The sequence below is a fragment of the Pogona vitticeps genome, chromosome 2 (assembly GCF_051106095.1).
Source record: "Pogona vitticeps strain Pit_001003342236 chromosome 2, PviZW2.1, whole genome shotgun sequence".
Classification (NCBI taxonomy): Eukaryota; Metazoa; Chordata; class Lepidosauria; order Squamata; family Agamidae; genus Pogona; species Pogona vitticeps.
Window position 1 is genome coordinate 185782803 of NC_135784.1, and position 24625 is coordinate 185807427.

The window sequence follows — 24625 nt, forward strand, 5'->3', positions numbered from 1 at the left end:
GCAAATGGGTCTGGCCCTCTGAAAATAGATCTGCACACACTGCCAGCATTTTTGTTAAGTAAAGATCTAATGACCCCAGCCTTGAAAATGAGCAGTATCTTCACAAGACAGTTAAATTTACACAGGAAGAGAATGTAGTGAACTAATGGCTTTCTCCTGTGTTCTTCAGGGAAGCCCAATCCCACTTCCGCTGCTGCCTTTCATGGGAAGGAACAGGACCTGCCTTACTCAGTAGAGACTCCCTATGGCTATCGGCTGGACCTGGACTTTCTGAAGTATGTTGATGACATTGAGAAGGGCCACACCATCAAGCGCATTCCAGTCCACCGCCGGCCACGGTACAGCTCACTGCCACGGGGCTATGGCTATACTGGCTCATGGTGGACCTCCACGGAGTCCCTTTGCTCTAACATCAGCATGGACAGTCGGCACTCTTCCTATTCCTACTGTGGACGCAGCTTTTACCCACAGTACCCCGCCGCCACAGCAGGCAACTTCAATGCCCGCGTGGAGAAGACCTTGCTAGATGCCAGGAAGAAGCTAGAAGACCAGGCCGACTCAGGAGATGGGGAAAGGTCCAGGGCAGGTGGCCTCGGAAGCCTCCACAGCAGCGTATCTGGATCAACCAGCTCCCTGGTGGGAAGTCAGTGCCTTTCCCGCCAGACCTCTTACAATGGCTCGCAGCCAGGGGTCTCTGGACAATACACACCCATTGGTTCTGGGCTGTCCACCCCAGTCTCACCGACCCCAGGGCACCTCCAGCATGTCCGGGAGCAGATGGCCGTGGCCTTGAAGAAATTACGCCAGCTGGAAGAGCAGGTCAAGATGATCCCAGTGCTTCAGGTGAAGATCTCAGTGCTCCAGGAGGAGAAGCGGCAGCTTAGCGTTCAGCTCAAGAGCCAAAAGTTCTTGGGGCATCCGGGGGGCTTGGGGAAGGGCAAATCTAGGGGGGAACTCTATATAGACATCCCCGAGGAGGGGGCAGGGGGGAACGCAGGAGAGGGCAGCGCAAAGCCTGACACGGGGGTCAAGCTCGACAAGAAGGAAGTGAGGTCCGTAGGTGTGGGGATGTTGGCTGAGGATGGAGAGCCGAACAAGGAAGTGAGGAAGTGCGACATAGGGGTGGTGGTGAGAGAGGAGGAGCTGGGATTGCCCTCCCCGGAGGAAGAGCGGCAGCGCCAGGCGGTTCAGGCCCTGACCACCAAGATTGCTGTATTGGAGACGCAACTGAAAAGGGCTCTCCAGGAACTCCAGGCTGCCCACCAGAAACTGGAGCACCAACACCGGGAGCAGGAAGACAAAGAAACGTGCACAGAGGACAGTGGCCTGATAGGATGGGGAGCAGGGGGGAAAGGTCCCGAGCCATGGAGTAATGCAGCTCTCCAGGGGTCCCCAGAGGCCCCCCTTCTGGTGGACTCGGTCAAGGTGGTCCAAGTGGAAAGGGAGCCAGAGATCGCGGCCAGCACGGCCACAGGGGTGGACCACAGACCCCAGAGGGCTCAAACCCTGGAGAACAAGGAGCCCTATGCTAGTCTCAGAGCTTTGGCCAGCAAAGATACAGTGTCCGAGGAAGCGAAAATGCCACTCTGTGCCACCTATCGCAGTGATGAGGTGATGGAGACCACGTTCCCGTTCCATGCTGGACCAGTCAGTACAGTTTCCACATTTCACTCTGTGAAGAAGATCAGCATCGCTGGCACAGAAGAGGATGGGAATAGAAAACAAGAAATGGCAGGTAAGCCAGTGGTCTGGGTGTGTGAAGCATGTATTGCTCAGGTGGAATTAGAGGTGAGGAGTATGTAGTCACACCACTGGCAGGAGAATATTTGGGTGTCTGCTTGGTACGGCGACTTCTTTTTAGAATTGTGTTTCCATCAAGTACTCAGGAGAGGTAATGATACAACAAAATAATGGCATTAGGTAGAACTTGAGAGTTGTTGTAGGCCAAAATTGAAATTTTAATATCTGAATGGTTAATGGCCTTTTCAATAACTTTCTCCTATGCCAGACATGCAGATGTTGCATGAGTGCACGCGCACGCATGCACATGTGCACACACATGTGCACACACATGTGCACACACACACGCACACACATGTGCACACACACACGCACACACACAAAGTTTGCCATGAGGGGAGAAGAAATAACATCTCTTTCTCTTGCTAAGTCTGTGCTCCCCCATCTATTATATGTGGCCTAGATATGTTACTGTCCCGTTGAATGACCATTACTGGTGGGGAAGGAAAAAAATACATGCCAGAATCCCTGCCCCAAAGTTTCAAAACTCTTCCACAGAACTGCTTTGATGCAACCTTCTGAACTTAAACAACATGGAGTCTTGTAGCATCTTACAACCAACCCCCATTTGTCACTAGTTTTTGCAGACTGTAGCTTGCTTCTTCAAATACATGCATGCACGCAGAAGTGGATTCTGGTATATGAGAAGCCTGTGCCAAATAAAACGTAGTACGTAGTCTTTAAGGTGCCAAGAGACTCCTAGTTGCTTTTGCTGCAGGAGACTAGCATGGCCACCTACTCTGAAGACCTCTGAACGTAGTAGCTCAAGAGAGAACAACGTCAAGTAAGAGCAGTTGTGAGCTGTACATCAGTGGTCCCCAACCTTGGGCCTCCAGATGTTCTTGGACTTCAATTCCCAGAAATCCTGGCCAGCAGAAGTGGTGGTGAAGGCTTCTGGGAGTTTATTTATTTATTTTATTTATTTATTTAATTTATATGCCGCCCACTCTACCCAAAGGTCTCTGGGCGGCTTACAACAATTAAAATTCAATGCAATAAAATAAAATGATTAAAATACAATTAAAATACAATTAAAATACAATTAAAATTGCCATCATTAAGACCCACAGTTAATGTTATTTCAATTAAAAGCCTTCTGGAACAGGAAGGTTTTGACCTGGCGCCGAAATATCATCAGTGTCAGCGCCAGGCGAATTTCAGTTGGGAGGGCGTTCCATAGTCTGGGGGCAGCTGCCGAGAAGGCCCTTTGTCTACAAGCCATCCCTCTTACCTCCTTGAGGGATGGCTCTTTCAAAAGGGCCCCCTGGCTAGATCTTAACAGCCGGGTAGGCTCATATGGAAGGAGGCGGTCCTTCAAGTATCCAGGGCCCAAGCCGTTTAGGGCTTTATATGTCAAAACAAGCACTTTGAATTGGGCCCGGACAGCAACTGGTAACCAGTGTAAATTATACAGAATCGGCTTGATGTGCTCTCTGGCGGCCCCACCACTCACCAGCCGCGCAGCTCGATTCTGAACCAGTTGCAGTGCCAGACCGTCTTCAAAGGCAGCCCCACGTAGAGTGCATTGCAATAATCAATACGAGATGTTACCAGTGCATGTGTAACTGTCATGAGACTCCACTCGTCCAGGTAGGGCCGTAGCTGGTATAATTTCCGCAGCTGAAGGAAGGCACCCCTGGCCACCGAGTCCACCTGAGCTTCCAAAGTTAGACTGGGGTCCAGGAGCACCCCCAGGCTGCGGACCCTGTCCCTTAGGGGGAGTGTAACCCCATTCAGGACAGGGAAGTGGCCCTCCAACCTGTCCGGCGAAGCACCCACTAACAGACTACAGAGTTGTAGTCCAAGAACATCTGGAGGCCCAAGGTTGGGGACAACTGCTTTACATGGCTTTCAACAGGCAAGCAAGAAGCCCTTTCCCCCCACCCTCCTCCTTGACCAACTCTGAATGGTTAAAGGCCTTTAACCATGAAAGTGGTTCCATGCAGTTGCAGAGGAAGAGTTCTTGGCTACTTCTTTTGCCATAGTTCTCCAGCAATGGAATTACAAGCTTAAACATCACCACCTGGGACTTAATTATCAGTATGCAGGGAAGGGGAGAGATGAGTACAGCTTCTGTTTGCAACGCTGTGTTCAGCAGGGCATACTCCAAAATAAATAAATAAATAAATAAATAAATAAATAAATAAATAAATAAATAAATAAATAAATAAATAAATAAATAAATCATACATGTAGTGTTCCAGCTGAAGATGCATTTTAGTGTGGTTTGCAGCCTGATCTGCTCCATGGTTACTCAGGTGTCAGTCCTCCAGTATGTGCATGCCATTAGGGTTTAAATTGTGTACACACACACACACACACACACACCCCAGTTCTCTCTATCAAGGTTCTCTTCCATTGCGCTGACAATCTTTTCCGTACTGCAGTTTCCATATAGTACTGTATGTCATGGGCCTTAAAGGTCCTGATGACCCCTCGATCTATTCTAGAGGCTGAATTAGAGCTGTTGTGTTTGGGGGCAAGGAGACCACTATTACGACACCTTCAGTGTTGAACTCATGTCCCTGGTTCTGGGTGACCAAAGACACGGTATTTATTGAATATTCATTTATTGAAAAAAAGAATCTGTGTATAACCAAAACTGTGCCATTCAGACCTGTGCAATTCAAGGGAAACATATACACCCCTTTTCCAACCACAGACTTGGTGCTTTCCCCTCTCTCATATGCACATTTTGTCATTTGTGTTTCCCCTGTTTTGCATGGACTCTAGCATCAGCAGTGGCGGACAAGCACGAAGATCTGCCCAGAGACTGAACTGCGTGTTTTCTGCCTTGAAAACAGTAGTATTGAAAACAGACTTTGTCGTTAAATGTCGATGAAGTCTTGGCACAAGTTAGGCTGAAGGGAGGAGGGGGTCAAGGAAAGCTTGCTCATAACAAGGAGGGATTATAGGAAAGTTACAAAACAGTCACAAAATACTAGAACTTACAACGAGTGGCTGCAGAAAGGAAAAATAAGAAGGGAACAGAATGTGTGTGATACTGTAGCCTCGCAAGAGGTGTGGTCAATGCTTGGTCTCTAAAGTGGAAATACTGAAGCCTGTAATACTATGTGGCACATACATGGAGAACAAAGAAAACTGTAAACGCACAGTGATGAGGGGAAAGCAATCTGTATATTCTCAGAGGCCCTCTCTGTAGCTCTTTTGTTTTTGTCAGATTTAAGTAAATTCTAGCAATTTTCAGTGTGCCAGTATCTTTTTCTGCCTAGATATCCAAATTAGCATTTGTAATTGTTAGTCAGTTTGGGGCCTTGAACCTATGTGGCATAACTTTAAACACCTGGCAACAAGCTTGCCTTTGCACTGGAAGTCTCAGCACTATCTTGAAGAATGTTAGGTGTATGCTTACAATTGACCCACAGAATTAAACACTCAACAACTGTAAAATCAGGTTAAAATAAACCCATACAGGCTTCATTCCTGCTGCCAAAAATCTGCCAAACAAATGGTCTCCCAGGAAGAAGAGTTCAAGTTTTGGCCAATCAACAAGGAAAGAAAAAAGCTACAACCAGTATCCTTTTCTCTCCCTCGTCTGGGCCCACCGTAAAAAAAGAAAAAGAAAAAAAAAAAGAGTTGTCTTTGTGTTTATACTATGACCTGCAAATCTATGGCAAAGCTCTCCCTCTCTCCCCCCGCCCCCTCCTGCACAGCAGCTCTTCTATTAAAAGATGGTGTATCCGAGATGTTGATTTTTACCAGCTGTTTATAGCAAGAGCCGGGGGAAGAGAAACTCTCAAAATAGCCTGTGAAGTTCCCAGGGTGAGATCAAAGGTTCTGGAGTGAAAACATTATTGGAAGCTCCAGTGAACAAATGGGGAAGCTCTCACAAATCGGGAACCAGTCTGAGCTCCGGAGAACCCAGTGAGAAGCCGTGGTCTTTCCCAGTGGTCTGCCGTGATGCTGGGTGTGTTCTGCGCCCTGCCTGGGCAGATCATGGCAGGGCTCCCCCTCCAGGCTGCAGGCCAACTGGTAGCCACCTTGGGATAAAGGCCTGGAGAAGGACTGGGGGAGCTTTGGCCCTCAGAATGCAGAGGAGCGTGCTTGCCTTCTTGCCTTACCATTGAGGGGGCTGGCAAGGATTGAGGCAGAAGTTTAGTGCAGTGCCATCTGAAGGGCTACAGGTCCAAAAAAGTCCTTGGCTAGAAGTTGGTGACCTAGAGCTTGGTATTGATGCAGACGATGCCAGGTTGCATCAACAGAAGCATCGTGTCCAAATCAATAGTAGGGCTTAGTTCTGCTTTCGTTAGACCTCAGTGGGAATACTGCGCTCGGTTCAGGACACTTAATTTAAGAAGGATGTTAACAAGGTAGAATGCGTCCAGAGGAGGGTAAAAGGTCTTTGAAACCAAACCTTTGATGAACACTTGACATACGTAGCTGGACATGTTTAACCTAAAGAAGAGAACACTGAGAGGTAGCATCTTCAGATATTTGAAAGGTTGGCATGTGGAAGATGGAGCAAGCTTGCTTTCTCTAGCTTCAGAAGACATGGCTCAAAACTCATGGGTCCAAATGATAAGAGAAGCAATTTCCACTAAATGTTAGGAAGAACTCACTGACAGTAAAAGCTATTCAACAGCAGAAATAGACAGCCTCAGGGGAGGCAGTGGATTCTCCTTCATTCTCTTTCCTCCTTCCTCCTTTGGGATGCTAATAAGCTGAGATTGCCCTTGTGCTTTACCATGCACAAGGCTGGCTAGGAGTGAGGAAGAAACTGCATTCAATGGCCATCATCTTGAGGGCTACAGGTTGCACCCTTCTTGCCTTGGTTACCTGGACCTGAGTGTGCCAGGGGAATGGGACCTGCAGGACAATTTCTCATATAGCATTGGTGTTACTTTAGGGATTAGAATCAGGGAAGAGAACACGTGGCTTCATGTTGTTTGACTGCAACCCCCATCTTCACTGGCCATGGGGGCAGGCTGGCTAAGGCAGATGGACGTCTGGAGCCCACATTCGATGGAAGGCTGTGGGCTCCCCCATTATAGAAGTAGAATTCTCTCATTTCTCTTCAGGCTGCCCTGGGGAACAGGATGTGGCGCAAAAGGCAAAATTCAGGTGCATGGATCACAGGAGTTAGGAAGGAAGGAAGGAAGGAAGGAAGGAAGGAAGGAAGGAAGGAAGGAAGGAAGGAAGGAAGGAAGGAAGGAAGGAAGGAAGGAAGGAAGGAAGGAAGGAAGGAAGGAAGGAAGGAAGGAAGGAAGGAAGGAAGGAAGGAAGGAAGGAAGGAAGGAAGGAAGGAAGGAAGGAAGGAAGGACAACTTTACCCTCTTTGGGCACTTCCATAGTACAGGCACTTAAGCTTCCATCTGGCTTGGGTCCTTTGCATCATCACTGAGTGGCGTGTGCAAGGCAGGGGTCAGGTGGAGAACAGGCTAGCTGGGGCCAAGCAGGAGGGAAAGTACTGAGGTCACCTGACCTTCCAGTCTGGTCCCTACAGAGAGACATTTATCGTTGCTGTGAGAGTGGGATCTAAGGGGACGGGAGAATTAGAGCTTGATATGGGGGGGTTCATTTTCTCAGGAAATTTGGGGGTGCCAATTCCCTTGAGCATGCAACTTCCCAGAGATTTAGAGGTTTGTTTTTGGGACTAGAACAGTGGTCAGGGAACAGGAGTAAATTACCCCAAATGGGGTAAAAATGAAAATCCTGGGGGTAATGAGAATGAGCAGAGCCCCAATATTGATGCTCTCATATCCAAGATGAAGCAACATCATTTCTCCAACACCTGAAGTTTTCAAGCACGTTGAAGCTTTCAAAGTAATTTTGAATAGATTCAATAAGATTTTGAATTCAAATAATGTATGATTTCCTTCCTTTCAAATCAAGGGGGTAATGTTGGCATATATAAAAAAATTTGGGGGGGGGGGTAAATGGTAAAAAAGTTCCCTGACCCCTGGACTAGAACATGCAGAATCCTCTAGGATGCACAGCTACATTGTTGGCCAAAAGTAGCAGCACTTTTCCAACCTCTGGAGCTTTCTCACCTTCATCGCCAGCTGCCTGTTGCTCAGAGTGGCTGCTGACAAGTGGGTGTACTCCTGGATGGGTCACCTTTGCAGAAGCCAGTGAATAAAGTCTTTGAAATGGCTGCTTTCCCTTCCTTTTATTTGCCAACCCATTGTTGTTGGAATAGCCTGTTGGCTTTTCCGTTCGGTAGAGATCTGCATCACCCAAACCTTGCAAACTGCCCTCTCACCAAATGAATCGAATAAAAAACGGTGAGAATAAAATTCGGTCCTTTTACTTTCCACAGTTGCAACGTAAGACTACAGGGTGGAGGTGGGGCAAGTGGGTAAAGCTCCATGTTCTCCGCAGAAGAAAAGTTTGAAGGTTGAGACGGAGGCCAGGGCAATTGGCTCGGTTTCACACGGGAGCCATGAGACACCTACACAGGGGTGTGTGACGAGCCTGAGGCCAGAGCTAATGCTGTTGTTTCTCCTCCTGTTTCAGAGCCAGACGTGTTACTAGAGGAAGCTGAATGCTCAGCTCCTGGCTCCCTCCAGGTGGACCCAGCAGTTCCCTCCCCGTCCCGGGAGCATCAGTCAGAGGCACAAAGTGAGGGCAAGGACCAAGGTGAGAAAGGTGGGTCTCGAGAGAGAGGGGGCCCTGGGATCCCTCTGTGCTGCCATTTTCCACTGACCGCTGCTGCCTCCCTCTGCTTCCCCACAGCATCCCCAGGGATACGGTCGATCATGAAGAAGAAGGAGGAGCCTACGGAGCTTCTGGCCAGCAAGAAAAGCCTCCAGTTTGTGGGCGTCAATGGCGGGTACACGACAGCTCCCCTTCTTTGTTGACAGCGGAATGGAGGCGACTCTTTTGGCCTACTGGTCCGCTCTTGAGTCTCCCTCGGGAAAGCAACAGTCAGAAGGCAGCTCCCCACCTCCCAGGTTCTTTGCTTTAGCTTTGAATCTGGAATGTAGGAAAGCTGTATCCCTGCCCCACCCCCAGGTACACCACAGTAATGAGGGGTTGTGATATTTTTCCACAGCAGGTGGGCTGTGATCCCTCATTGGGACTGCCCTTCCCTCATTAACATCACTCATCGTCTCCTGAAAAATTAAATTCCAATGCCTGTGTGACCTGCAGGTTTCCCAAACAGGTGCCCCCAATACTCTTTTCTGAAGTCCTTCACTCACACAGAAGGGAAAGGAGCCAGATTCTCCTTCCCTCTGAGAGCGGGCATCGTTCACAGCTCCTCTTTCTCCTCCCTCTCCTCATCCACTCTTGCTCCTCCTCCTCCTCCTCCTTCCAAGGTACGAATCCACCTCCTCAGAGGACTCCAGCACAGCGGAGAACGTCTCTGACAATGAGAGCACGGAGAGCGAATACCACGAGGCTAGCGAGGGGCTGCCGGCAGCCCAGGCGGCTGGAGGAGAGCTCCCAAAGCCTTCAGGGGCTGCCACGTCTCACCCGGGCCCTCCCAGTGAAGGAAGCGAAGGACCCACCACCGAAGGTCCCAGGAGCGAACCAGCAAGCCAGACTGGGTAACCGTGATTGTGGGCCTCTTCCGGTGCTGGGTCAAGGGGGCTCTGCGTTTGCTTCCCTGGAGAAGCCAAATTTAACACCCTGAATCAATGATAACCGGGTGTCTACCCATGCATGTCACCTATTGCTGTTTTTAAAGAAATCTTTTTAACATTCTAAGATCTTGAGGTAGTCAGAAGAGATAGAAGGGACAGGCCTCGAGCCTGGCACTGTGGGCAGAAGGAAGGATTTTGCTGTATGATGTTTTTCGGTGATGTCGGCTTTCTGCTTGGAAAAGCTCCGTGGCATGTTTTGCATTTGGTGCCAACTTGGCATGCCTTTAGCATTACCTTGACAAGTCTTAGATCACTAAGCAATGCCTGAGGTTTGCACATTCCATTTCCCTTCCCATATTATGTCTGGGAGGATGAATAAACTAATATTCTCTTCTCGTCTTCCCGGTTTCTGGCTTTCCATTAGATACGAATCAGGAATGGTGGCTTGAAGCAGAAACATTTTATTTTATTTGCTGAATTTATTGTAAGCCATAAGTTCTGGTTTGCAGTTAACAAGCCAAAAATCAGAAAAAGTGAACCTAGGTCCTTAGGTGATCCTTCTGGCCTCAGAAGAAGGGAAGAGGGAATCAAGATTTCCCACAAGCCTAAGCATAGGCAGCTCATGGAAGGAACCCCCTCTTCCCCCCACAATATAAACACTAAGTTGTCCCTCTCCCTACAAGGTCCAGAAGCTACTCCTGAATCTGCTGCTTCTCACAGGCTCACAGAAGCTCATTAGCATTGTATTGTGCAAAAAATGGCCATTGTCAGCCAATAGATTCTCTTCAAAAATTAATATCATGCCTTTTTTTCTTTTCCTTTCCATTACTAGGATGGGACTCAGCAAGGAACTGCTCTCAGCTTGTGAAGTTCTTCAGAAATACCTGGAGAGCCCCAGTGTGCACATGGACGAAGAGATGGTATCCCTCCATTTCCAGAGCTTGGGCAATGGGGGGGGTGTGGATAAGAACTTAAATAGGTTAGATAGCTTTTGCTCGCGAAGCCCCATGCGGCGTGTCTGTCATGCTGCAGGTCCCTGGTTTTATAGGCTGAGGTTCGTTCCTTTAAAGCGATGGTTTGGAGAGGAGTGGGAATGGTGGGAATGAAATCTCTTGCTCTTTGATATCTGCACAGGAACCTTCTGCGATACATAGAGCCACTCGTCCTAGTCATGCTAGTTAACCCACATTGAAGACATACGTACTCACGCCCTGGAGAAATAAGAAGTGCTGTTATTTGAGCCAGGTTGTCCTCGTTCCCTACCTGACAGATGCTGCCTTTCCTTCCCTACGTTGTTGTAGAAAGTGGCATATACCACCGTGCTCCCTTATTGGCTGAGACTCTCCTGCCACATCGAAGCCGATTCAGAGTTGGTCTCACAGCACTTGGAGGCTTTCCGGGCCATCTCCCCGTCACTGCTGGAGTTCATCATCAATATGGCTGACGCCAACGGCAACACAGCCCTGCACTACACCGTCTCGCATTCCAACTTCCCTGTGGTCACAAAGCTTCTCGAAACAGGTGAGCGCAAAGGAACGAAGGAGAGGTTGAATCCTGGGCGGTCTCGTTTGAGTAGGGCTGGGGGGGGAGGGGGGGTTGGTTACCCAGAGCAGCACTTTCCCCACAGCCTCCGAGACACTTTGTGACCTTGGGTTCCGAAGTGCTGTGCACCAGAGGAAGCTCATATTTGGGATTAACCAATGAGGAAGTTCAGTGATTGGTTCTATTCCTATCCATCCCGCCTCTAAGGAACTGGGTGTGGCCTTTCAGCCCTCATTGCGGCCCTGTTGTGTATGAGGGGAGGAAAGAAATGCCCTGGAGACTACCCAGTGGAGCCTCGTGGCTGAGTGGAGATTTGAATCTGGGTCTCCTATATCGCAGCTGATATCTTCCGTCTTCAGAAGTGTGGGCAAAGGGGCTGGGCTAAAGCAGAACTCGTCTGGGTGCTTTTTCTCCTACAACTCTCATCAGCACAGTTGGTGGTGCCAGGTGGCGGGAGGTGCCATCCTGTAGTGTCTGGAGGAGCAAAGTTGCCTATCGCCAGGCTAAGGAAAGGGGAGGTGGGTTCAAGGACGGACTTGGACCTTCCGAGCAAGAAGCAATGGAAAGAAGACATAAAAGAGCATAAAGAACGAGCTCATAGTGAGCGTTGGCTCTCCAGGAAACCTGTGAGATCTCCTTGAAGATTTCTAAAAAGAGGGTAGGTAGGTGGGTGGCTGTTGGCACTGCTGGGCCTTTTAGATCCCATGGGGCGTCTCCAGTGATTCTTTTGTGGTTCTAGGTTTGTGCCATGTGGACCAACAGAACAAGGCCGGTTACACCGCCATCATGCTGACGGCACTGGCGGCCTCTCGTTCAGAGAGTGATATGGAGACCATCATGCAGCTGTTGAAAATGGGCAATGTCAATGCCAAAGCTAGCCAGGTACCGAAAACACCAGTAAGGAGGTGGAGGTGCAAGTCAGGGGTGGGAAGCAAGGTAAAGGCTCCTGATATTGCCTGGGAGAAGGGCCAAAACTATCAGCTCTTCCACTCTGAGCTGATATGTGAGTGCACAGACACACAAACACGCATGTACACTGTACAGAATATTTTCAGTTTTTCTTAGAATCACAGAATTGTAGAATTTGCACAGCTAAAAGGGACCCCAGAGGTCATTAGCAGGACATCCACAACTGAAGCGTCACTGGCCAGTGGCCTTCCAGTACAGTTTCAGCATATTTTCAGCTGTCAACCCTATTTTACTATTTGGGCATTCTTCCTAATGTTTGGCCAAATGACTCTCAGAATTTGGATCCCATGCTTTGGGTCCTGCCCTCTGGAGCTGCAGAAAATATGTTTGCCCCATCTTCTGCATGAAATGATTGAACCTTCAAATGTTTGAAGCCTAATTTGATCAAGTCCGCCCTTTTAAATGTTTATTTCTGTAAATGTATTTCAAAAGTTTTGATTGAATGGCTTATTTGTGGTTTACTGGTTTTATTTTCTCTTCTGTCAAGTTGGTACTTTTAATTACTGTATTTTTTGCTCCATAAGACGCACCTTTCCATAAGACGCACCCATTTTTTAGGAGAAGAAAACAGGAAAATATAATCTGTTTTCTTCGCTCCATAAGACGCACAGACTTTCCACCCCCCTGTTTTGTGGGAAAAAAGTGTGTTTTATGGTGCGAAAAATACGGTATGTTGTTGCTGTGCTTGTTGTGAACCGCCCAGGGTGGCCTTCACTCAGATGGGCAGTATAAAAAAGGAAGGAAGGAAGGAAGGAAGGAAGGAAGGAAGGAAGGAAGGAAGGAAGGAAGGAAGCAAGGAAGCAAGGAAGCAAGGAAGCAAGGAAGCAAGGAAGCAAGGAAGGAAGCAAGGAAGATGGCTTTCATGTCATCTTCCAATCTTTTCTGCTCCAGGCTAAACACACCCAATTCTAGTCTCGATATCCTTTTTCTAACACCACATTTGGAGCAGAGTGGGTGGGATGGGGAGATTCCAAGCAGGTTGAACATGAAATACTGATTTTTTGGGGGCAGAATCATGCTTTAACACAGGATTCATTCCTTTCACATTTTGGTGCTTAATGCTCATGTCTATGAGCCAGATCTTTGGGCTGTGCCCGCCCTTCCCGGGTATTTAGCTCTCACGTAACCCCATTGCTTCCTTTGCCTCCACTCCTGCAGGCTGGTCAGACGGCTCTGATGCTGGCTGTCAGCCATGGCCGTCTCGATATGGTACGTGCTCTCTTGGCTAATGGAGCAGACGTCAACTTGCAAGACGATGATGGTTCTACGGCACTGATGTGCGCCTGCGAACACGGCCACGCTGAGATTGTCCGCCTGCTGTTGGCCACGCCTGGTTGTGACGTTGCCCTCTCTGACAATGTGAGTCCTGCTTGGTAGCAATGGCTGGGTTTTGCAAGGGGGGTGGGTGGGGGGCTTTCTTTCCATCTGCATGCTCACAGCCTCACTACTTGGCTTTTGCTTGCCCTGTATGACTGAAATGAAGTAAAATTAATGCAAACAAGGTTCCCATATGTTTTACAAGTATTTTGTTGTTTAGTCGTTAAGTCGTATCCGACTCTTCATGACCCCATGGACCAGAGCACGCCAGGCCCTCCTGTCTTCCACTGCCTCCCGGAGTTGGGTAAAATTCATGCTGGTTGCTTCGGTGACACTGTCCAACCATCTCATCCTCTGTCATCCTCTTCTTCTCTTGCCTTCATACTTCATAGGAACGCTTCATAGCGTTCCTATGGCTTGAAAACTCACCGCTGTGCGAGGTTCTTCCATAGCGCCGCCATTTTCGCGCCCTCGGTAAGTGAGGGCAGGGCGCGAAAATGCGGCGCGGACTTTCCGGCGGCCATTTTGGAACCGCTGATCAGCTGTTCTCCCCCGCTTCGTTATGCGATATTCGCTAAGCGATTCGCTTAGCGAATATCGCAAAGCGAAAAATCGCCATAGGGGCCATCGCTGAGCGAATGCTCCAGCGATGGCCCAGAGCGCCTCATTAAGCGATTTCATCACTCAGCGAGGCGCTCGTTAAGCGAGGCACCACTGTATCGTCCTTCCCCTATGGATCGGAGATTTCACCGTTGTCTGGTCATCGACATATCCACAAGTGGATTCCGGTGAGCACTAGTTTGCTATAAACTAATTTCCCCCCTAAGTTCCTGTCCTTTTCTGGGCATGGTTATATATCAGCTTCCAGCTTTGCTTTACAAAGTGGCTTGGTTGATCCCCCAGTGCCTCTGAAATCATGTCTAGTTCTGCAATGTCCAATAGCTTTTTTAATAACTCATCCATTCTTCCATTTTTGGGCCCAGAGTAACCTAGCTGCTGTGAATATATACAGTAGACTATATTTTATTTTCTTGTCATTAATTTCTGGCATTATATTCAGTAATAACATTTCAGGTTAAAAATTTAATTTTTGTTGGACAATCTCTTTTACCATTTCCAAAACCTGTATCCATTTTTTATTTTTTTTAATTTTTTTTTGCTTTTTCACACGACCACCACATATGATAATAAGTCCCTGGATTTTTTTACACTTCCAACAAACATTACTGTTACCTTCTGACATTTTTGCCAACCTTACAGGGGTAAAGTGCCATCTATGAAACATTTTAAGGACATTTTCTCTAAGATTCACTGGCTTAATCATTTTATGATTCCCTTTCCACATCTTTGTCCATTCATCAATATCAATAATGTACCCAAAAAAATTTTGCCCGTTTTACCATCGCCTCCTTCACCCTCTCATCCTTGAAGTTGTATTCCAATAAGTATGTATACATTTTTAAATTATTTTCTCACTAGTGTAAATCCATAGTTCATCCACCTGGACCCTCCCCTCAAAAAAGCCCATAGTTTTGAAAAACTATAGCTTTGACTATGCGGACTTTTGTCAGCAAGGTGATGTCTCTACTTTTTAAGATGCTGTCTAGGTTTGTCATCACTTTCCTCTCAAGAAGCAGGTGTCTTTTAATTTCGTGGCTGCTGTCTTCATCTGCAGTGATCATGGAGCCCAAGAAAGTAAAATCTGTCACTGCCTCCATATATCTTCCCCTTCTATTTGCCAGGAGGTGATGGGACCAGTGGCCATGATCTTAGTTTTTATCATGTTGAGCTTTAGACCATTTTTGCGCTCTCCTCTTTCAGCCTCATTAAGAGGTTCTTTAATTCCTCCTCACTTTCTGCCATCAAAGTGGTATCCATATCTGAGGTTGTTAATATTCCTTCGGGCAATCTCAATTCCGACTTGGGATTCCTCCAGTCCAGCCTTTCACATGATCTATTCGGCATATAAATGAGCAGGGAGACAATATACAGCCTTGTCGTACTCCTTTCCCAATTTTGAACCAATCAGTTGTTCCATATCCATTTCTAACTGTTGCTTCCTGTCCCACAGACAGATTTCTCAGGAGATAGATAAGGTGGTCAGGCACTCCCATTTCTTTAAGGACTTGCCATAGTTTGCTGTGGTCCACACAATAAAAGGCTTTTGCGTAGTCAATGAAGCAGAAGTAAATGTTTTTCTCGAACTCTCTGGCTTTCTCCATAATCCAGAGCATGTTAGCAATTTGGTCTCTAGTTCCTCTGCCCCTTTGAAATCCAGCTTGTACTTCTGGGAGTTCTCGGTCCACATACTGCTGAAGCCTACCTTGGAGGATTTTGAGCATAACCTTGCTAACTTGTGAAATGAGTGCAATTGTACGGTAGTTGGAGCATTCTTTGGCACTGCCCTTGTTTGGGATTGGGATGTAGACTGATCTTTTCCAATCCTCTGGCCACTGCTGAGTTTTCCAAACCTGCTGGCATATTGAATGTAGCACCTTAACAGCATCATCTTTTAATATTTTAAATAGTTCGGCTGGAATGCCATCACCTCCACTGGCCTTGTTGTTAGCCATGCTTTCTAAGGCCCATTTGACTTTACTCTCCAGAATGTCTGGCTCAAGGGCAGCAACCACAGTATCTGGGTTGTCCGGGACATCCAGATCTTTGTGGTATAATTCCTCTGTGTATTCTTGCCGCCTCTTCTTGATGTCTTCTGCTTCTGTTAGGTCCCTCCCATTTTGTCCTCTAGCATGTCCATTTTTGCACAAAATGTTCCTTTAATATCTCCAATTTTCTTGAACAGGTCTCTGGGTTTCCTTTTCTATTATTTTCCTCTATATCTTTGCACTGTTCATTTAAGAACGCCCTCTTGTCTCTCCTTACTTTGGAAGTCTGTGTTCAATTTTCTGTAACTTTCCCTATCTCCCTTGCATTTCGTTTCCCTTCTCTTCTCTCCTATTTGTAAGGCCTCGCTGGACAGCGACTTTGTTTTCTTGCATTTCCTTTTCTTTGGGATGGTTTTCATTGCTGTCTCTGTACAATGTTACGAGCCTCCATCCATAGTTTTTCAGGCACTCTGTCCACCAAATCTAGTTCCTTAAATCTGCTCTTTACTTCCACTGTGTATTCCTAAAGGATTTGGTTTAGATTATACCTGACTAGCCCAGTGATTTTTCCTACTTTCTTCACTTTAAGCTTGAATTTTGCTATAAGAAGCTGATGATCAGAGCCACAATCAGCTCCAGGTCTTGTTTTTGCTGACTGTATAGAGCTTCTCCATCTTTGGCTGCAGAGAACATAATCAATCTGATTTTGGTGTTGCCCGTCTGGTGACGTCCATGTATGGAGTCACCTCTTGTGTTGTTAGAAAAGAGTGTTTGTGATGACCAGCTTGTTCTCTTGACAAAACTCTATTAGCCTTTGCCCTGCTTCATTTTGAATTCCAAGGCCAAACTTACCTGTTGTTCCTTTTATCTCTTGACTCCCTACTTTAGCATTCCAGTCCCCTAGAATGAGAAGAACATCTTTCTTTGGTGTCAGTTCTAGAAGGTGTTGTAAGTCTTCATAGAATTGGTCAGTATCAGCCCATTCAGCATTGGTGGTTGGTGCATAAACTTGGATTATTGTGATGTTGAAAGATCTGCCTTGGATTCGTATTGAAATCATTCTATCATTTTTGAGATTATATCTCAGTACAGTTTTTCCCACTCTTTTGTTGACTATCAGGGCTACTCCATTCCTTCTACGGGATTCTTGCCCACAATAGTAGATACGATAATCGTCTGAATTGAATTCGCCCATTCCCGTCCATTTTAGTTCACTGATGCCCAGGATGTCAATGTTTATCCTTGCCATCTCCTGTTTGACCACATCCAGCTTCCCAAGGTTCATAGATCTTACATTCCAGGTTCCTATGCAGTATTTTTATTTGCAGCATCTGACTTTCCTTTCACTTCCAGGCGCATCCACGACTGAGCGTCCTTTCGGCTTTGGCCCAACCACTTCATTAGCTCTGGAGCTAATTGTACTTGTCTTCCACTCTTCCTCAGTAACATGTTGGATGCCTTCCAACCTGAGGGACTCATCTTCCAGCATCATATCTTTTAGCCTTTTGTTTCTGTCCATGGAGTTTTCTTGGCAAAAATACTGGAGTGGCTTGCCAGTTCCTGCTCCAGGTGGATCGCATTTAGTCAGAACTCTCCACTATGACCTATCCATCTTGGGTGTCCCTGCACGGCATAGCCCATAGCTTCTCTGACTTAGTCAAGCCCTTTCACCATGACAAGGCAGCAATGGTATCCCAGCAAAATTAACATGTATTGTTTGTGCCAGGTTCCAGCACTGGACTATCTGAAGCAATATTGCCTCTTCCACACCATTGGGTAACTGCATTCAACCTCATTTAGCAGATGTTAGCCTTGATACCAGAAGGAAGGAAGGAATTGAGCATTAAAATCCTGAAATGGTCTATACTTGAGGCTTAGTTATGCCCAGAGAGTGAAGGAGAATGTAGCTTTGTGCTAGATTCTAGTATAAAAGTGAATGTAATCCTAGAATCATAGACTGTAAATGAATTATAGTTGCCCAACTGCAACAGATGAAGGACCCAAGGGGCCTTCTGTGCCCAGTACTGGCCAGCCAGGTGTCTCTAGAGACCTTTTGCTTAAAGAAGGCATGTAAAAGCAGGACAAGGAAACGAGCACCTTCCCTGTTTGTCATCAGCATTCAGAAGTCCGTGAATATCCTATTTAGCTAATCATGACAAACAGGTGTTAATTAGATCCCTTTGGTCTAGTTACGGGTGCTTGTCTCCTATGATGCTGGTGAGGAAGGCTGTGAAAGGGTAAAATTAGCCCCTTTCCAGCTGTTTGACAGAACCAGTGATTGTTCCAGCAAGAGCTTCCATCACTATGGTTGGTGATCTTGTCTACTTGTCTTCTCCTGCAGGATGGCAGCACAGCTCTCTCCATTGCACTAGAAGCAGGTCAAAATGATATTGCCATCATGCTGTATGCTCACCTGAACTTTGCCAAACCCACATCTCCGGTGAGTTGACACACAGTCAAAGAATGGCAGAATTGTAAAGTTGGGGGGGCTTCTTTTATGTAGGACATGCAGCTGAACCTCTAATGTTCTTAGAATTGTAGAATAATTGTTACCATATAATTGTTGCCGTATTCTGGACACTTTCCAAACTATCTAAAGCCTTATTCAAATATGTTGTTCAAAAACTGATCATAGGACTCCAAATAAGGTGTGACTAGTGCAACATAAAGTGGAACCATTACTTCCCAGGACATGGGAAACCGTGGTTCTATTAATGCAGTCTAAAAATTCCATGCACTTTTTTTTTTACAGCCACATCACTGGATGCTTGGCTGAAGACAAGAGAATGAAATTTAATAGGGATAAGTGCAAAGTTCTACATCTAGGGGAAAAACCCAAATGCACACTTACAAGATGGAGAATACTTGGCTCAGTTATACCGCTAGTGAGAAAGATCTTGGAATTGTCATAGATCACAAGCTGAATATGAGCCAACAGTTGTGATGTGGCTGCAAAAAAAAAAAAGGCAAATGATATTTTAGGATATGTTAATAGAAGTATAGTTTCCAAATCCCGTGAGGTACTAGTCCCTCTCTATTCAGCACTGGTTAGGCCTCACCTTGAGTACTGTGTCCACTTCTGGACACCAGACTCTAAGAAGGATGCCAACAAGTTGGAACAAGTTCAGAGGAAGGCAACAAGGATGATCAGGGGACTGGAAACTAAGCCCTTTGAAGAAAGACTAAAAGAACCAGGCATGTTTTGCCTTGAGAAAAGAAGACTGAGGGGAGATATGAGAGCACTTCTCAAATACTTGAAAAGTAGTCAAACGGAGGAGGGGCAGGATCTCTTCTCAATCATCCCAGAGTGCAGGACAATGTAGCAGAAGCTACAGGAAACCAGATTTAGGATGAATATCAGAAAAGACTTCCTAACTGTTAAAGCAGTAGCACAATGGAGCCAATTGCCTCGGAAACTGGTGAGTGCTCCAACATTGGAGGCATTCAAGAGAAAACTAGACAACCATCTGTTGGATCTGCTTTGATTTGGATTCCTTCCTTGAGCAGGAGGGGTAGGACTCAATGGCCTTATAGGTCCCTTCCAACTCCCTTAGGCTATGATTTTATGATTCTGTCACATTGTGACTTATGTTCTGTTGGTGATCGACTGCAATCCTAAAATCCTTTTTACAAGTACAATTCCCAAGCTATGTCACTTCCAGCCTCTTTTTTTGGGTGCTTGAGTTTTCCCTCAGTTCAGGACTGCACTTACTTCTGTTTAATGTGATTAAAAGTTGACTAAAACTCTCCAGATCATTTTGTATTTTAATATTTTCTTCTGAGATTATGGTGATGTTTCTCAGTTTTATGTCATCTGCAAATCTGATCCAGTTTCTCTCCGCACACCTCTCTAAAATTAATAATCAGATTGGTGAAGAGAATTGCTCTCTTGCACCTCATTAAAACAAAATAAAACTTCGATGAGGAACTATTGGCAAACAAGTTTTGAGACTATATCCTTTTCTGCCTCACTCCTAATTCATCTAGCAATATTGTAATCTAAACTGTATTTAACCAGCTTGCTAATCAAAACTATCATGTGGAACTTTATCAAATCTTTGCTGAAATCACAAGAAATGACAGGTGATTTGAACTAGAGGCTGGTGTCCAACAGAATGCATCTGCAAATTTCTCACCAAAGTCCAACCTCAAGCTTTTATTTCTTAAAGCATAATAACACCAAGGAGAGGATAAAAAGATACGCTGGTGGGGCTGAGAGCTGTGTGGTGAGAGGGACAGGGAGAAGGTGCTCCTGTGGGTCCTGCTGGAGCTTTCATTAATTGTCGGTATCCCTGACTCAAAGGGTCCTTCTGTTCCACATGCCTGTGCAAGCTGCTGCTGAGAAGCAAGTCATTGCTTCACAGGCAGATGTCAGCGAAAGGTTCTCTGCTGCATGAGAACTTCTCAGCAGGGGGCCACTGCGTGCCCTCGTGTCTCCCACACTGTTGGAGATCCACATGACACCGTTGGGACAAGTGCTTACAAGTCCACCAGCCCTCCTCTGCAGGAGACTGATGAGGATGACAACATCCTTCTTCCTTTGGGACGAGGCTGTCGATTCCTTCAGCAAGTAATTGGGGGGCTGGTTAAGGTTGCATAATTTCAGGATCTGCCAAGATAATATAGAAATCCTTGCTCATGTGTCCTTGGGACCTAAACTTGCAGCCAATCCTTGTTTACATCACTGTCGGAACTTTGCAGCAGTAGTACAGGAGATGTTTTTTTGCGGTGTCACCTCAAGCTGATATTGGATGGCTGGTTTTTAAACTGGCATGAGCAAACCACATATGCTTGTGCTGTTGCCCCCCACCCCCACCTCATGCCTCAAGAGCTCAAAAACTGGCTCGGAGTCAAATACAAGGTATGGAGGTGTGCAGCATTTTGCCCCTTTGGGGAAACAGGGCCTCCAAAGCTCTGATAATCCACCCGCAGCTGTTACACCCATGGGGCTGTAAATGGGAAGAGAATATGCACGGGGACCCACACAAGCTTTTAGTCTGAGGTGGCCACTGTCAGACAAGGGAAAAGATGCACCAAGATGCAGGAGGAAGACAGAGCACTGTAATTAATTGACCCTGAAATGCTTCTTTTTCCAGGGGACCCCAAAGCAACCGAAGCCTGAGAATGGAGCTGTGGCATCCAGTGATACTCAGTAGTCCCAAGGACAGGAGTGTCAGTTTTTTTTACTAGTCCTAGACGTTTTCCCATTTCGAAGAAGCGCATGAAGTCTTGTCAAGGGCAGAAGAAGAAAAGCTTTTCCTGCCAGTGTGGACATTTCCTCAGAAACGCTGCCTGTTCTCCTTCATCAGCTGGAATCCTTCCCACCTAAACGTGCTACACGTGGGATGCAAATGATCTTGGAATAGAAGAAGTTGCCCTGGATAGGGTTCCTGGCCGGTTGTTCTGGACCAGTGGCAGTATACCCAACTGAACTTGATCAGCTGGGTCCCCATCAGTGAGCCAAAGAGAAGATCGGCGAACGGTCTCTGGATACAGCTTCTTAGCAACCGTTGGCACTGTGTTTTTGCTTCACAGAGACATTTTCCTCCTCCAGTCTGTCCCAAAGACCACTAAGGGGAGGGGGGGGCAGATTGGGTAATTCTGGGCATAGGAAGGTCCTATTCCATTGGTTGTGAGAAGCAAAAGTGGACTGTAGGCGTACACTTCTGACTCAGATATCACAGTGATCCTGGGACAAATCTCTTTTTCCCACCCCCATGCTTTTTGCTTTTACATTTTAAGTTCTCCTCCCACCAGAACAAGGGTGTGATTTATTGCTAAGAGGTCAAAGAAGGCGTTGTCTCTCTCTAATGCAACTCCAAAGAAACTAGACATTCCGTTCCTTGTAGGGCAAGAAGTCTCTGCTTAAGCATACATTTACTTGAAATGATTTTTTGAAACCACCTGGGGGGCCCCTGTCCTGTGTGATTGTTTCTTCATTTGAGGAGAGAGTTAGAAAGATTTCCAGGATTGTTTTAGTAATTTAAAAGAAAAAGAAAAAAAACAATGTGATGTTGCAGTAGAACTAAAATGAATCATTGCTGGCATGTTTCAAGGGAGTAGATTTTACATATTTGGCAAAATTGATTTCTCGATATGCACGTTCTCTTTTCTGCCCAAAGAATTAACAATGTTTGCTGAGATCCTGGAAAAAAATTCTTTTGCACAAGGGAAGAGAGAGTAGTTCAAGACCACAACTCTTGTTCATTTTTATTCATTTATGTAGTTTGTGAAGGAGAGATTATCCCAGTTTATTGGACATTTTGCCTGGAATGTCGCTTTCCTTCTTTCAGTCTCTTTATAAAACTGCAAATCTGGGATGCTTAAGATCTCGGGAAAACACACAGGAAAAACCATAGTAAAAAAACCAAGTATACCACTTGCTTTAAAAAAAAAAAAAGCACCAAATCCATTCATTCATTCATACGCCTCAAAGAACATTAACATCCCCTTTAAAGTACAAGTTGAAAGGTTTTCGCCATTAAATTCTCTATGTTTTTATACGCCAAAAACATTCTTCTCTTTCTCCTAACCATCAGAGAGCCCCCAACCAGGGAATTAAATAGGAATACTAAGGAAGAGGAACCATAACGTTATTGGTGTTTCAGCCACCAATCATTTGAAACAACAAAAAGGTACATTGTATTTTTATATAAATATAAATATAGATATATATTAATATACACCAAGAAAAGGACTATATATAAATTATTTTAGCGCACATGCTTTAGGGATCCTAAAGGAGCCAGTGTCGGAAATGATGAAGAAGAGGAGGAAGACGAAAAGCAGCAGGACAAGGAAGGGGCTGCTGCCTTCATTGATGGCTGGGGTCTTTGCACATTTTTGTACTCTGCCTTGTGTCAAAGCCATTAGAAACCAGTTGGGCTTTAAAAAACTGTTTTTTTGGAGCCACGTGGCTCTTGTTTCCCGCTGAACAAACCAGTGGTACACCTTTTTCTTCTTCCCTGTTGCGCCCTCCAAAGCAAGCATTTTAAATGGGCAACGGGGGCCTTTTTTTCCTCCTAAGTCTTTAGAACAGCATCTGAATCTTATATTTGGGATATTGCCTCATATATGTGTAATCTCTTTATACAATTGCCATATGATATTTCTACACATTTAAATGAAGTTAATGCCATTTATAATCGTAACCAAAATAAAATGAAGTTATCCGATACAATTGCTTCTGTTTCTGTGGGTGCTAAAGTTAAAAAGGTCTTGCATTAAAAGTTACTTGGAGCGGGGGGGGGGAGAGTCTGTACTAATATGAACATCCCTTCTCACACAGAAAGACATTCTGGTTTTTCACAGGCCACCAAATGGCTTTGGCAGGGGGGGAAACACAGAGCAGAGCTCACAACACTGTTTCTATGAGATACACACCCCCTCTCAACACATTTGCCTTCATGACTTGTTATGGGAATCAGGAGATTTAGTCTCCAGCTCCTCGCCCCCCCCCCATATCCCCATCCCTCATTTCCTTCTGACTGGATGCAGACACTATGCAGACTGTAATAATTATTTGGAGTTTGAGTAATAGACAAGTGGTACATGTGGGCTTCTTGTATCCCTGTCCTCCAGAATAAGGGAATAGTCCACATAAACCCTGTAAGGAGCCCCTATATGCGTTTTTATCCATGTAGATACCAAAAGTTAAAATGGGTGAAAATTAAAACAGCACTTTTTCGAGCTGTGTAATGGCTGTCATGCCCTGATAGGGGGAAATATAACCAAATCGATCAGGGGTACTTTTTATATTTTAATGGGGTGGATGTTGTTACTGTTACGTGCCATCAAGTTGCCTCTGACTTATATTTACCCTATATGAGCGATGTCCAAAATTTCCTGTCCTCAACTACCCTGCTCAGCTCTTGTAAACTCATTCCTTCAGTGAGTCAGTCGATCTCGTATCTGGTCTTCCTCTTTTCCTGCTGTCTTCCACCTTTCCCAGCTTTTTTGTCTTTTCCAGAGAATCCTTCCCAAAGTAGGACAGCCTCAGCTTCAACATTTTTGCCTTGAGAGAGTGTTCAGGCTTGATTTGATCTAGGACCCACTTGTTTGTCTTTCTGGCACTCTGGGGTATCTGGAAAGCTTCTCCTCCAGCACCACGTTTCAAACAACAAATCAATTTTTTTCCTGTCAGCTTTCTTAACTGTCCAGCTTTCACACCCGTATATGGTGATAAGAAATACAAGAGATCACCAAAGTGATCTTGGTCTTGGTCTCTGGAGACACATCCTTGCACTTGAGGATCTGTTCTAATTCCTGTATTGTTGCCCTTCTTAGTCTCAGTCTTGTTCTGTAGAGATGGGCACGAACTGTGGTTCAGCACATCGGGGTTGCTTGGTGAATCAGACCCACCTTAAGCTTCCCCACCCCACCTCCTCCCACAGGCATCCACTCAGAGGCCATACCCCAGTCTTCCCTGCCCCACCTCCTCCTCTGGTAAAAGCCAGTTAGCCAAGTATTATGGCAACTTAGAGCCAAAGGATGGAGCAGTCTCATTTTTCAACAAACTCCAGATACAAAATGCCACCATCACCATTCCTACCAAGTTTACATCCTGGGCAGCTAGCTAGCTGTTTGGCTGGCTGAGTGGCTGGCCAGCTGGCCGCTCGTTCGTTCGTTCGTTCGTTCGTTCGTTCGTTCGTTCGTTCGTTCGTTCGTTCGTTCGTTCGTTCGTTCGCTCGCTCGTTCGTTCGTTCGTTCGTTCGCTCGCTCGTTCGTTCGTTCGTTCGCTCGTTCGCTCGCTCGCTCCTTCCTTCCTTCCTTCCTTCCTTCCTTCCTTCCTTCCTTCCTTCCTTTGATTTATGTACCTCCGCATTAGTGCCTGAACACTATTCT

At 46.1% G+C, this 24625-nt stretch overlaps 1 protein-coding gene across 3 annotated transcripts in view; it reads left to right on the forward strand.

Moving 5' to 3' along the window:
• The window catches only part of KANK2 (KN motif and ankyrin repeat domains 2), an 88426-nt gene extending 65465 nt beyond the window's left edge, over window positions 1–22961 (forward strand). For 2 of the 3 annotated variants that reach the window (XM_072991610.2, XM_072991611.2), the window contains exons 5-14: window positions 170–1735; window positions 8278–8409; window positions 8497–8593; window positions 9081–9311; window positions 10180–10267; window positions 10649–10868; window positions 11629–11771; window positions 13017–13217; window positions 18123–18221; window positions 20878–22961. In XM_072991610.2, the coding sequence (XP_072847711.2) occupies window positions 170–1735; window positions 8278–8409; window positions 8497–8593; window positions 9081–9311; window positions 10180–10267; window positions 10649–10868; window positions 11629–11771; window positions 13017–13217; window positions 18123–18221; window positions 20878–20937 (2837 nt within the window). In that variant the 3' untranslated portion in view covers window positions 20938–22961. The remainder of the gene's footprint in view (window positions 1–169; window positions 1736–8277; window positions 8410–8496; window positions 8594–9080; window positions 9312–10179; window positions 10268–10648; window positions 10869–11628; window positions 11772–13016; window positions 13218–18122; window positions 18222–20877) is intronic. The other variant, XM_072991613.2, reaches the window with a different exon arrangement.
• Window positions 22962–24625: the final 1664 nt, after the last annotated feature.